The 13295-nt window shown below is 35.5% G+C and overlaps 1 protein-coding gene across 2 annotated transcripts in view; it reads right to left on the reverse strand.

Annotated features, from left to right (window-relative positions):
* IFT20 (intraflagellar transport 20) overlaps nucleotides 1–13295 on the reverse strand; it is a 57497-nt gene that overhangs the window by 43581 nt on the left and 621 nt on the right. Inside the window, exons 1-2 of one of the 2 annotated variants that reach the window (XM_053706271.1) lie at nucleotides 13067–13116; nucleotides 1109–1237 (exon numbers count right to left, since the gene is read on the reverse strand). In XM_053706271.1, the coding sequence (XP_053562246.1) occupies nucleotides 1109–1235 (127 nt within the window). In that variant the 5' untranslated portion in view covers nucleotides 1236–1237; nucleotides 13067–13116. Of the gene's footprint in view, nucleotides 1–1108; nucleotides 1238–13066; nucleotides 13117–13295 lie in introns of those variants that run through there. The other variant, XM_053706270.1, reaches the window with a different exon arrangement.

Genomic DNA, 13295 nt, shown 5'->3' on the forward strand with positions numbered 1-13295 from the left:
AGAAATAGCAAGGTTCTTATGCCCCTTTACAGATCACTAGTTATGCCTCATCTGGAATATTGTGTACCGTTCTGAAGACCATACCTCCAGAAGGATATAAATAAACTAGAAACTGTCCAAAGGAGGGCTACTAAAATGGTACACGGTCTAAAATATAAAAACGTACAAATAAAGACTCTATGACCTAAATATGTATAGTTTAGAGGAGAGAAGGGACCTTCATATATTTGAAGAGAAACCTTCAAATATATGAAGGGACTTAATAAATAAAGTGGAAGCTGAAAGCATTTTCCACATTAACAAAAGCAAACCAAAATAAGGGGTCACAACCTTAAGTTTAGAGAGTAGCAGATAAAGGAGAAATGTGAGAAAGCATTTTTTTTTTTTTTTTTACAAAAAGGGTGGTGGATTCATGGAATAAACACAAAGACATGCCTGGGACGTGCAGAAGACTATACTAAAAAAAATGAACATGTAATATGGGTAGATTTGATGTGCCTGCCCTTTTTGGTTCTTATCTACTGTTAAATTCCATTTTTCTATGTTATAACAATGGGTGTTGCATTTTGTAATTTCTGCGTAACTAAAGTTATGTGGTGATTGCGCCGGGCTGGAAAAAAACAAAACCAGAAAAAGCATTGAACTCTAAATGTAAAAAATGGCTTTAGCTCAGAAAGTGAGAAATGTGAAAAAAAGTTTTTAAGAAGTCGATTTTTTAACCACAAAAATTAATAATCACATAAGAGAGCCTCAATTTAAATGATGATCAGTGGAAAAAAAAGAGGGAAAAAACCCCAAAACTTTATTATGAGTTAAGAGACAGTGAATAGATCATCGTATGGCCCATCTGTACATCCCACCGCACAAAACCTGAACTAGCAGTGTTTTCCACTGGAAGAGAACTCTGGCTAAGTCCATCTTTATTCAGAGTACAACTAACTGATGTTATAAATGCTAAAGCAGTTGCACTTACACTGTTGTACATTCAAAAAATCTGAGGAATTGCTGTGATGTTGGGGGATTTTTTAGACTATTTACTAGGGCTTTAAAAAGAAAACTATTTATTCTGTTACTTTGTAATCAGAGAAATTAAAGTAATAAGCCTTACTCTCTACAAAATCTTTGCATTCCTCCTTTAGTTCTATAGTTTGCTGTGAAACATCTGGATCCAAGATTCGCAACTTGTTCAACTCATCAAAGTGCAGCCCAGCTTCAGACAGAGAGTCTCTGGCCATTTCTACAGGGGGAAAAAAAAAAAGTTAGAATTGCTCCCAATGTGCATTAAGTCTAAAGAACACCAAAAATTAGATATCCAAAAATCAACCTATATGGGTAAATTCCAAGCCCCACCATTTTAGAAGTAAAATATTAATAATAATTATATAACATATATTATAAAAAAGAGAAAATATTGTAAAATCATAAAATAAACAGTCAAATGTCCCTGCTATTAAAACATCACCAGTGTAAGGAAAGTCACTTTATTTTGTAAGCAAATCTGACGGTGTAGTAGTAAACATTATTGGTTTGCCCAAAAGGTAACCAGATGATCACAAATGAGTGTATCCCTTTTTACCCACCCAATAAAGATAATATAGTTTCAGGTTTAAAGAAATGTATCAAGTTTTTATTTTTTACAGCTAAACAGCTACAATTGCCTCTAGCAAAAAACAGGTATTTACACAAGAAACTTGTGGTTCAGCACAAGGTCATTAGAACATTGCTGTGAAACAGATGTAAACTCAAATCGCCTTAACATGCAAATAAAATGTGACCAATCTATTCAACACTTGCAACTTACAGTAAATGAGGAATAATATGCCAGTGTTCTCCCCAGTACCTTTTTATTGGTGCACTACTCAGATGACCACGTGGATAAAATTACGTAATATTAAAAATTCTCAATGTTTATTGCTCAAATTATCATTGAATACATTTATTCTAAATTATGCAGTTAATTTGTGCATTTGGAAAGCAGAAAATGTTATAATAATATTAAAAAAATGATTACACTTACCCCCCCTGGCTACTTTATAATGCCACCCGACTGGCAGCATTTTCTGTGGAGAACACTGCATGCTCTGGTAGATTTGACCAGTGTCCATACCATTTAAATATTTTTAGACAATGTAAATTCAATGCACATGACAGAATTTATAAAAAGCGAATCTAATCTCAGTAAACTATGGGCGCACCATGACCAGAACAATTGAAAAGTATAAAAAAGAAAAAAATCTTTAAAGTTTTAATAGCAATGAATGAATAGTTGCAAACACTGCTGCCATAGAATTATAAAGACATGTGCACGCTAAAGGATACAAAAAGAAGATTGTTACACTCTATCTGAACCATGAAATAATGTGTTTGTGTTTCATGCCCCTTTAACAGACACCCCTAGTTTTTTTTACAGACATACACTGTTAAAGGGGCATGATTTCAGTTTTTTTCTAGGCAATAGTAGTTTTGGTAATACAGCTTTGACCTTTTAGTGATTAATAATAAGAACTAGTTACTATTTCTTACACACTCCAAGCAACAAAATGTATGTAAAAGTTTCTAACATGCTCGTGGTTCTTTAAAAGGTATGGGAAAGTCAAAATTAAATTTTAAGACACTTTTAAATTCACTTCTATTTTCAAATGTGCTTTGTTCTCTTAGTATCCCTTGTTGAAAAAGAATACGCACATATCCTATACTAGTGGGAGTTGCTTCTAATTGGTACCTGCACACATTTGTTTTTTGTGATTGGTTGACTAGATAATTCAGCAAATTTGACAATGGAAGTAAATTGGAAAGTTGTTTAAAACTGTACCAACATTCAAGAGAGATATAGATAGATATGCTAGTGTGCTTATCACATCAAGACAGGAACTACAGCACTCTTAAAATATTTATTAACGTAAGGGTCAGATAGGATATATTGCACACGTCATGTCTAGTTCAGTACTGTAACACCTCCAAAATGGTAGGAGACCCACTAGAATATATACAAAATACATACATTTTAGTATACATCAAGCTTACTAGACATGTATGCTAAAGACTGAAGTCCATATAACTGAATCACGTGACCGGTCACTGACAATCATAACATCAGAGTGATAAATAGTACATAAAGCTGTAGTTACAGCAAAGTAAAGACTCAGAAGAAATCAGCTACACCCCTTCTGAGACCTGAACCCCCTAGAGACTCAAAGGAGGTATTACCAGGGCAGAAACATATGGGGATTTAAGCTCCAGATCCCTGGTCCAAAGAACAGGATAAATACAGCAGTTCAAAGTAACAGCATAGTGCAAGTGAGAGATGAAGTCGAGTACACTACACCCCTACTAACCCGAGGACCCCTAGGTAACAACCATAGGAGCTATACATGGGTAGTATGTATACCGGGGATCTAAGTGCCTCAGTAATTTCTCTTGAAAAAAGGAGATATATAGCAATCATGCAAGTACATAGGCAGAATAGTATTCATAGTTACATGTAGGTAGAGAAATAACAGTATGTTGTATACAACGGATCACTGTTCATATGTGATGACTAAGGCAAATGAGGAGCCGCCTTATCATATGCTCCACTGGAGCTGAAAGAAAATCCTCTGACCCAAAGTCTTAAGGTATAGCATATTGCCTTGTAACAAGCATTTATATAAGTGGCCTGCCTATGACCCTTCTCCAGTTAAAATTGTATGTTCTATCCAAATAATGAAATAACATTTTGGGGTTTCCTGTCCCTTTGAAGTGCATCAACACCAAAAGAGCATGTTTATCTAAAGGTCTACCTTATGGTGAGATTATTTAAAAAGTCTCTTCAGTACAGTGGGATCCCTTAAACTATTTTAGAAAGGCAAATTTTATTACAAGGACAGAGACTCATATTTTGCTATTCTTAATCTTTACTGCTCTGGGCAGCACTTAAAAGAAATACTTAAAAAGGACAGTCAAGTCCAAATTTTTTTTTCATGTTTCAAATAGGGCATGTAATTTTCAACAACTTTCCAATTTACTTTTATCACCAATTTTGCTTTGTTCTTTTGGTATTCTTAGTTGAAAGCTAGACCTAGGAAGGCTCATATGTTAATTTCTAAGCCCTTGAAGGCCGCCTCTAATCACATGCTTTTGTATTTGCTTTTCACAGCAGGGGAGAGCTAGTTCAGGTAAACCCGATAGATAACATTGTGAGCACGCCCGTGGATTGTAGCAGACACTGCACTAATTGGCTATAATGAAAGTCAATAGATAATAAATACAATGTCATGTGATCAGGGGGCTGTCAGAAGATGATTAGATACAAGTTATTATAACTGTGTTGATTATGCAAAACTGGGGAATGGGTAATAAAAGGGATTATCTAGCTTTTAAAACAACAAAAATTCTGGTGTTGACTGTCCCTTTAACATAAGAAAAAACATAGGTATTAACAGAAAAAAACATAACCAATCAGAATACAGTATAAATGGTCAGCTATAAAGTGATCAATGGCATAACATCAGAGGTTATATAATGTCCAAAACACTATAAAACATCCTTTTTCTTTGCTGCTCGATTAAAAGCTAAGTATTTTACAAGTTCATGTGTAAAATATTTATTTGAGTTTCGAATTTGGTATATTTTAATATGTATAGACTTTCAAATTATTCTTATCCTCTGTGTTGATTTTAATTTTTTTCCAGTTTTTTCTTTTTTATAAAGTTTTCATTTTTCTTTGTTTTTTGTTTTGTAATTGTGCTTTGTTTACTCCGGTTTAACCTTTCCGGTGTTTCGCTTCTCTGTGAATCCGTTTCTGACTTTCCTCCTAGCTTTTTCTTTTATCTTCTTCCTGTCTGTCATTTTCCCGCCTCCCTCTGACGTTTTGTTTCTCTGCCTCTAGCTGATTACGGATTGGCTACTATCCTGCCATTCTGAGAAAATGTGTTATTCTTTTGGCAACAATTGTTTCTTTACACATATTTTAGATATTTAGCTCATATATTTAGCCACATCTTCTGTTACTTGTTTAATAGCCTAGTGGTTTAGTATTTTGTTTTAGGAATTTAGAGAGTCACCGGTTTGAATCCCTATACTAACTGGGAAATATTATTTAATTTTACATTTTATTCTGTATTTTGTTAAAAATTTATTATTTCAAAACAGTTTAATTTTTATTTATTATGTCTCAGGAATCTACTAATTTAAATCCTGATAAGACTATGCAAAATTGCATTTCCTCAATGGAGGATTTTCAAAACAAGATGCAACAATAGATGCAATCTGTTATGTTATCTGTCAAGGAGTCTCAAGCTTATATTCCTAAAAAAGCATCTAATAAAAGAAAACATTTAAAATCTCCTGACAGAAGTTTTCCTCACAAAAAAGTCAAATGTCATTCATGTCTGCTGCATTCAGACAAGACTGACCCTGCTTTACATGAACTTAATTTATCAGATTCTGACTATGTATATAACAAAGTTTCTAAGAAAAGTTTTAAAAACAGAGCTGACGTAGACTTAGATTCTACAACTGAATCGGACTCCTTTTCTGACAAAAATGTTGATAATTCTGATGAAAATTATAAGGATAATTCTGACTTTGACTCCGATAGTAACAAATTAATTTTGAATAATTCATCTTCCTCATCCTCTTCTGAGGATGCTAAGAAATATAGAAAGAAGAAAAAAAATCCCCTAATAAGAGATAAAAAAACAAAAAACAAAATAAAAAAAACACACCTTTATGATAATGCTGGGAATTTGTTTACTGACCCTAATGATTTAGATCATCCCAGATCCTTTTAAATGGAGACCGACCAAAAGAGTTGCTAAATTTTTGGATTACTATATTTGTAAACCCCTTTCCAAGAAAACTAAAAATATTCTAAAGCAGAATGTCTTAGACCTGAATTACCGTATAATAAACATTTAACACTTGATATTGATCAGAATATGTTAAAGTTTATTGGCTCTAAAAATCTTAACTTTAGGAAGGGCCCTGACAGATTTCTCAAAGCCTGTCAAGACAAATACATCAATATTCTTGGTCCTATAACCAAGCTTTTCGAATTAACTGAAGAAGCAATCTCTAATGACTCTTCCCTTGACCCATTAGTTATGCGTGAATGGATTCAAAGGGTTGTTTATTTATTTGGAGATGCAAATTTGGCTCTTTCTACCCGAAGACGCCATATTATATTAAGGAAAATTGACAATCAAATTGGTGATTTTGCCCCCACTGAGATGGGTCCTCTTGCAAATGGTTTATTATTTGGAGAGGCTGGCCTTAAAGAGCTTCAAATATATGTAAACTCTTAATTCTTTAAATAAGAAAAACCAGTACAAAGAAAAATTTTGATCAACCAAATAAGGCCAGGAGAGGTAGTGGCCGCTTTGCCGGCTGTCCAAACATTTCAAGGTCCTTCTTTTTGAAAATTGTGCATATCAACATCTCATGCCAAGTTCTTCCCCACAAGATCAAGACCGTTGATTGGAAAAATCCTCTCATTCTCTCATTTGTCATTCCACACTTTTTCCCCCTCAAAGAATTGGAGGCAGACTCTCTTTATCCACAATTGGCAAGTAATAATTCAAGAGCCTTGGGTTCTTCAATCAGTTTCTGGCCTTTATCCAATTTGTTTCTCTCCTTTTTTTCCCAATCAAAGATGCCCAATCCCATAAAATTCTCCCAGATAAATCTTTTTCATCTAGATATGGAATTTTTAGATCTCCTCAAAAAAAAAGCTATAGAAAAAGCTCCTGTCTCAGAGTCCTTCATAAGCAACATGTTTATTGTAAAAAAGAAAGAGGGTTCTTTTCGGCCAGTAATAAATCTAAGAGATCTAAAATTTTCATCTGGAATTAAACCATTTCAAAGTGGAAGGTATTCACCTTCTAAGAGATTGTCTCCTGGAAGACGATTGGTTGGTTCGGTTGGATTTAAAAGATGCTTATCTCACCGTTCCTATCCATCCGTCGTTCAGGAACTTTCTTCATTTCCATAGGAAAGGCAGTCTCTGGCAATTTACTTGTCTTCCCTTTGGTCTTACTTCCGCCAGTGGTTGTTTGGCTCAGAACGAGAGGTGTTCGTCTAATTATTTAAACAAACAATATTTTGATCATGCATCAAAATGCTATTATTCGTCTTCAACATTTAAATCTTTCAGTTTCTCTTCTTCAGAATTTGGGTTTTATTATAAATCAGAAGAAATCCCTTTTATCTCCCTCTCAATCTCGGATTTTTCTAGGTTTTGCAATAGATACCAAGAAAGCTACCTTGAGTCTTCCTTCAGAGAAAATAAAGAATATCAAGAAGGAGATTTCTTATGTTCTCAACAAGAATTATTTTTCTATTTTAACTCTGGCTCTTATTATCTTCGTCAGGGTTTCTCTTATTTTCACAAGAAGCCAGGATGGAACTTCACTGGTGGCTTGCAAATATGGAAGCATGGAATGGCAAAGCTATTTTTGGCAATGCCCCAGACATTATTATAGAATCCGATGCCAGCAATTCTGTTTGGGGAGCCAGATTTGGTCCTCATATTACAGGACGGAAATGGTCCTCAGAAGAACGGAACCTTCACATCAATTGTTTAGAACTTTTAGCTGGTTCTTTTGCAGTAAAAAGTTTTGTGAAAAACAATGCTCCTATTTCAGTATTAAATCAGATGGACAATATTTCTGCAGTCAGGTACCTCAATCGTTTAGGAGGTACTACACCAAAAAAAATTGTCGGACCTTACCAGGGAATTTATTCATCTTTGTGTCTCACAACATTTTCTTCAGGCAGGGTTCCCGTTTTCTCAAGGATTCCAGAAACTGGCATCTGAACAAATCTCTTTTCAATCAGATTCATTTTCTGAGGGGTCCTTTTGTGATCGACCTTTTTGCTTTGCGTCTGAATTTTCAGATTCATCCTTTTTTCATTTGGAGACCAGACCCAGAAGCTTTGACAATAGATGCCTTTCGGCAGACATGGCCAACCTCGGGAGTTTATGCGTTTCCTCCTTTTTCGATGATTCCTCAGACCATTTCTTTTGTCAGGAGGAATCTTCTGTTTATCCTGCTCATAATGCCTTGGTGGCCTGCTCAGTCGTGGTTCCCAGCTCTCCTAGAGATGTAATTTCGCTCTCCTCTACTTCTTCCTCATTTAGAAATCATTCTTCTAAATCCAAATGAAGAGCCTCACAATCTGGTCCTTCAAGGGTCCCTATTTCTTATCTTAAACTATCTTTTATTTTATCCTTACTTTTTTAACTATCCTAAACTTTGTGTTGTCTCCTGTCTAAAAGAATACGGAGTCAAGAACTCTTTCCTTAAGATCTTCCAAGTTTAACCAACTTCTCATTTCCTATGTTCCTCCTAATTTACCTGTTTCTTCCACTTCTATTAGTAGGTGGGTTAAATGGATCATGTTACTAGCTGGTGTGGATAATATTTTTTCTGCTCACTCTATTAGAGGAGCTTCTGCTTCTAAGACCATTTCTAAATCTGCTTCTCCTTAAGAGATTCTTAATGCTGCAGATTGGTCTTCGGATAATATTTTTTGTCAATTTTATTTTAAACCTATTTCTTCTATTCCACACCATATGGTTTATTGATTCATTTGCTTTAAAACTAGCAAAATATGAGTCTATGTCCTTGTAATAAAATTCTGATTATCCTAACCTTATGACAGAATAATCTAGATTTTATTAAAAAGAGACAGCGACTAGTATTTTCCCACCTCTTGAATTTGTCCCTCCCTATTTTGTACAATTTGTATATTGTTATATATCTTACATTTTTTATATATTTTTGGCACCAGTTCCGGCAAATCCAGGAATTTAAGAACCCCAAAGCTCAAGGGACATCATCTTCTGATCTACAACAGTTAAATATTTCAAGTTCTTCTTCTGTATTTCCTTCATCGTCAAGAATAGTTTTTCAGTTTCATCTTAAGTTTTCCCATCTTCCTGGTTGTGTTATTCAGCTTATTTGCTTCTTGTTCGGACTTTTGTTTTCTGTTCGTTCCTACTTTCTTTTGTCTTCTCGCAACAAAGATTAAAGAAGACGTTTTATAGTGTTTTGGACATTTATAACCTCTGATGTTATGCCATTGGTCACTTCATGAGTGTATACAAAGAAAGCGGGTCTCAAGCGAAATTTGAAATCCAAAGCACCTTTATTGTGAGCAACATAGAAAGTAAAATAATAGAACATAAAAACTACATGTAGACTAAGTGGTCAGATGCGTTTCGGCTCACGCCTTCATCTGTGACCATCTTGGTCACTTCATATCTGACAATTTATACTGTATTCTGATTGGTTATGTTTTTTCTGTTAATGCCTATGTTTTTTCTTATGTTATGTATTGCTTTTAAGTGTTGTCCAGAGCAGTAAAGATTAAGAATAGCAAAATACTTGTTTCTGTCTCTTTAATAAAATCTAGATTATTCCATCATAAGGTTAAAATAATCAGAATTTTAACTTGAGAGTTGTTTATCTCACTATTTAGAACTCTGGCGTAGGGTTGCCAGCTGTCCTACAAAAAAATATTGGACGATGTATAAGTGACTTGGCACAGGGGGAAGGTGAGGGTAATCATGACCCCTTAACCAAAGCTCTATCTTATAGGCCCCATCCTAAGCAGTGATTGTATCCCCTTAGTTGCCAGCATCCTAGAAACAATGTTACCTCTTTACTAGTAACACACAGAGTAGTGATTTGACACTATCTTGACTAACAGTAACACAAACAGCATAAACATCATCCAGTGTTCACAGAAAATTTTGCCAGCTGGGTTGCATTATAAAGTAGGTGGGTAGGAGAAATGTAATACTCCCTATAATATCACTTTTTATGCTATCCAAAGCACAAATTCATTGCAGAATTTAACACATGCATTTAATGATGATTTGTGCAATGAATATTGACTAATTTTAATTATAACTCATTTTAACTTAAAGTGATTGTAAAGTTGCGCATGTTCAAGGCGGCATTTGTTACACATTGAAAGCAAACTGTTTCACTGTTTGTTTTTTTCTCAATAAAAGGAAAGTTATTAAAGGGACATTAAACACTTTGAGATGGTAATATAAAATGATAAATTGTATATAGAAAAACTCTGCAATATACTTTCATTATTTATTTTGTCCTCTGTGCCTGTAATTCCATTCTGAAATTGTGAGCTTTTCAGTTCCTGTTAGAAATGGAAGTGCAGAACACTGTTAAATCCAGCACAACCATTGCCTGCACACTCTAATGACCTATGTATAACTGTCCCTAATTGGCCACAGCAGAGAAGGTAACACAAGTTACAACATGGCAGCTCCCAGTGTTTTATAGACACTAAAACTTTACACTTATTTTGTCACTTTATAAACAACTAATGAAACTTTAAAAAAATACATCTACATGTTAGTCATGAACTAATCTTTTCTTTGAATGCATCATTCTATCTAGCATGTATTTCGTGTTTAATGTCCCTTTAATGCTTTAACGTATTCCACCAGGCTCCATGTCAACTATTTTTTCCCCAATGGAGTTTTTGTTTGCATTCAGTTGAAATCCTGGATGTTAGGCGACCAGGACTTTAGCAAATCCGCCCCCTCTATAGCGGATGCTTAAGTTATTTAACAGACTTGCAATGTAAAAACTTGCACCCGTGTGACACATGCGTGTTGATCACACAAGGGATTCAATAGCGTGGTTTGTGCGCATAGCTTACTGGCTCGGGAGCAAGAGCGGGTGGGACCGATCTCTACATAAAACAGAGCTTAGAGCAGGAGTACAATGAAGGAGGAGTGAGGCGTGGTAAGACGAAATGTTTAAATAAATAATTATTTGACATTTAAAAATGGAAAAAACAAAACAAAAAAAACTTAGCAACTTTACTAACTTACAGATAGGCTACCTACAGAAGCACTCAAAAAGTCGCAACTTTACAATCACTTTAAGATTGGCTACAATTTTAGCTGGGTGGTCAGTGAAACCAGCCGGGTGGTGCACCCATTAAAAAACTCCTGGAGAACACTGGTTACCCCAGTGGCTACATGTACTACACACAAACTGGTGTAGTAACAGCTTTGCTACTGGTAGTAATTAGAGTGTAAAAAGTTAGGTATGTTTTACCCTCTATGACTAGGAGGCCTTTAAAATTTAGCTGCCAAATTTAACCATTTAGTTTTTAAATGCTGCTCGGTTTTAGGCAGTACTGTGGGTAATTTTTCAGTGAAAAACCCACACATTATATATCTTTTTCTTTCCAGGAGACCCATCAGATTCAAATTCTACCATTATTTCATGTGTGTATGTGTAAGAAACCTGCAACAAAAATTTGTGAAATTTAAATAAAAAAAACCCCCAAGGTTATAAACAGTGTGTGGGTCTATGTGTTTCCCCCCTAAAAACGTTATAGTAAAAAGAAGGGGTTATCCACACAAATAAAAGGCTTTTGGTATAGTTATGTATATTTGATCTGCACAGAGGCTCCCATGAGCCTCTATCAAAATAAATGCACATTTTATCACATCATCTGATCACCTGGCTATTGAAACTTATATAGGAGGTTTATTTTTAAGAGGGTCTTGGGGGGTCTCTGTGCAGGTAGGGGTAATGGAAATACCTATCCTACTATTGGATCATCAACTGTATCCTCAGATTCCCTGGTCATGCCAGAGCCCTAGAAAACCAGCTCCAAAAGCACCCCCCCATTACAACACATGGTTGTCATACACACAAAATACACTGTGCAGATAACGACCGCATATTGTTATGTGCACTTAAAGGGTTAAAATGTTGACATTTAACGTTTCTCTTTCACAGCCTCACAACTAACATCAGACTCCAGATTTGCAAAACAGTTTACAAGCCTCACAACTAACAGACTCCAGATTTGCAAGCACTAGGCCTCCAATCATCCCACCCTAGTGTTTACCTTAATATATACACACACACACCTTCTAACAATAATTATGTGCAGCTGTCACTAATAATCCAGGATAGAGAAACCACTTCAGACTCACAGCCTTTGTATTGCCATTTTACCACATTCTTTTACACTTTTCCAAACCTCTTTTGCTCAGTCACCATACACTTTTTTTCCCTATGACATCACTCACTCAGTTTACACTGCCTTATATCAGACTTTTTGCTCTTCTCCCTTACCTTCTATGTCCATTCCCTCTCCTTTAGATTGTAACTTTGTAAGCTTGAGAGCCAGTCTACCTGTAGGCCACTTTGTGTTTAAAGTTAACTACTAATGATTGTGCTCAAATGCAGGGCATTCCTCTCCTTTTGTATAACTCAATTATTGCACCTGCAACGGTTATTTACCCCTACTGTACGTGTTTGTTTATTACTGTATCCCTGTAATGTTTTTTATTCTTTGTATAGCTCTGTGTAATCTGCTGGTGCATTATAAATAAATGATCATTTAAAGGGACATGAAACCAAAAAAAATTCCATCATAATTCAGATAGATAATACAATTTAAAAAAAAACATTCCAATTTACGTCTATTATCTAAATTTGCTTCATTCTTTAGATATCCCCTGTTGAAGAAATAGCAATGCACATGGGTGAGCCAATCACATGAGGCATCTTTTGCAGCCATCAATCAGCAGCTACTAAGCCTATTTTAGATATTTTCAAAAAGGATATCAAGAGAATAAAGCAAACTAGATAATAGAAGTTAATAGGAAAGTTGATTAAAATTGCATGCTCTTTCTAAATCATGGAAAAAAAAAATTTCGTTTCATGTCCCTTTAAACGTCCAGTATATTGCAACTATTTTACTAGACAGCCTGATTGAATACTGGACATCTGGCAACCCTATCAGGAGATGATGGAGAAACACCTGCATTACAATATATTATTCAAAAAGCCCCCCAACATTTCTCTCCATGTCTGCGAGTATTCCATCATCAGGTCCATAAGCAGTAGTAACTAAATAAAGAAAATAAGCAGTTCATAGAGCATTGCAATAATTCATAATATTATACATTGGCACAGAAGCTTTGTTGGACTTGCCGGACAGATCACAGATTGCAAATTCCTCTCAATTCACAGGATAACTTTATAAACAATGCTGCAGGGTGCAACACACACACAAACGTTACCTCTTCTAACAGCTGCTCAGGCTTCACTATGACTCCCTGCTCCTGCTGCCACGGCGACAGCCGATTGTTGTTTAGCGACGTCATTTCCTCGAACGCAATTTTAGGTACCATAGAGATAACGTTGTCTGTCCTGTGCTACCGCCACGTTTACTCCGGGCAGACTGCCAGTGCCCACAAGAGCGAGCCAAGTGCTCACCCTGCAGCAGTTTAGTTCTGCAAATAGCCCGTC

The sequence above is a fragment of the Bombina bombina genome, chromosome 3 (assembly GCF_027579735.1).
Source record: "Bombina bombina isolate aBomBom1 chromosome 3, aBomBom1.pri, whole genome shotgun sequence".
NCBI classification, from domain to species: Eukaryota; Metazoa; Chordata; class Amphibia; order Anura; family Bombinatoridae; genus Bombina; species Bombina bombina.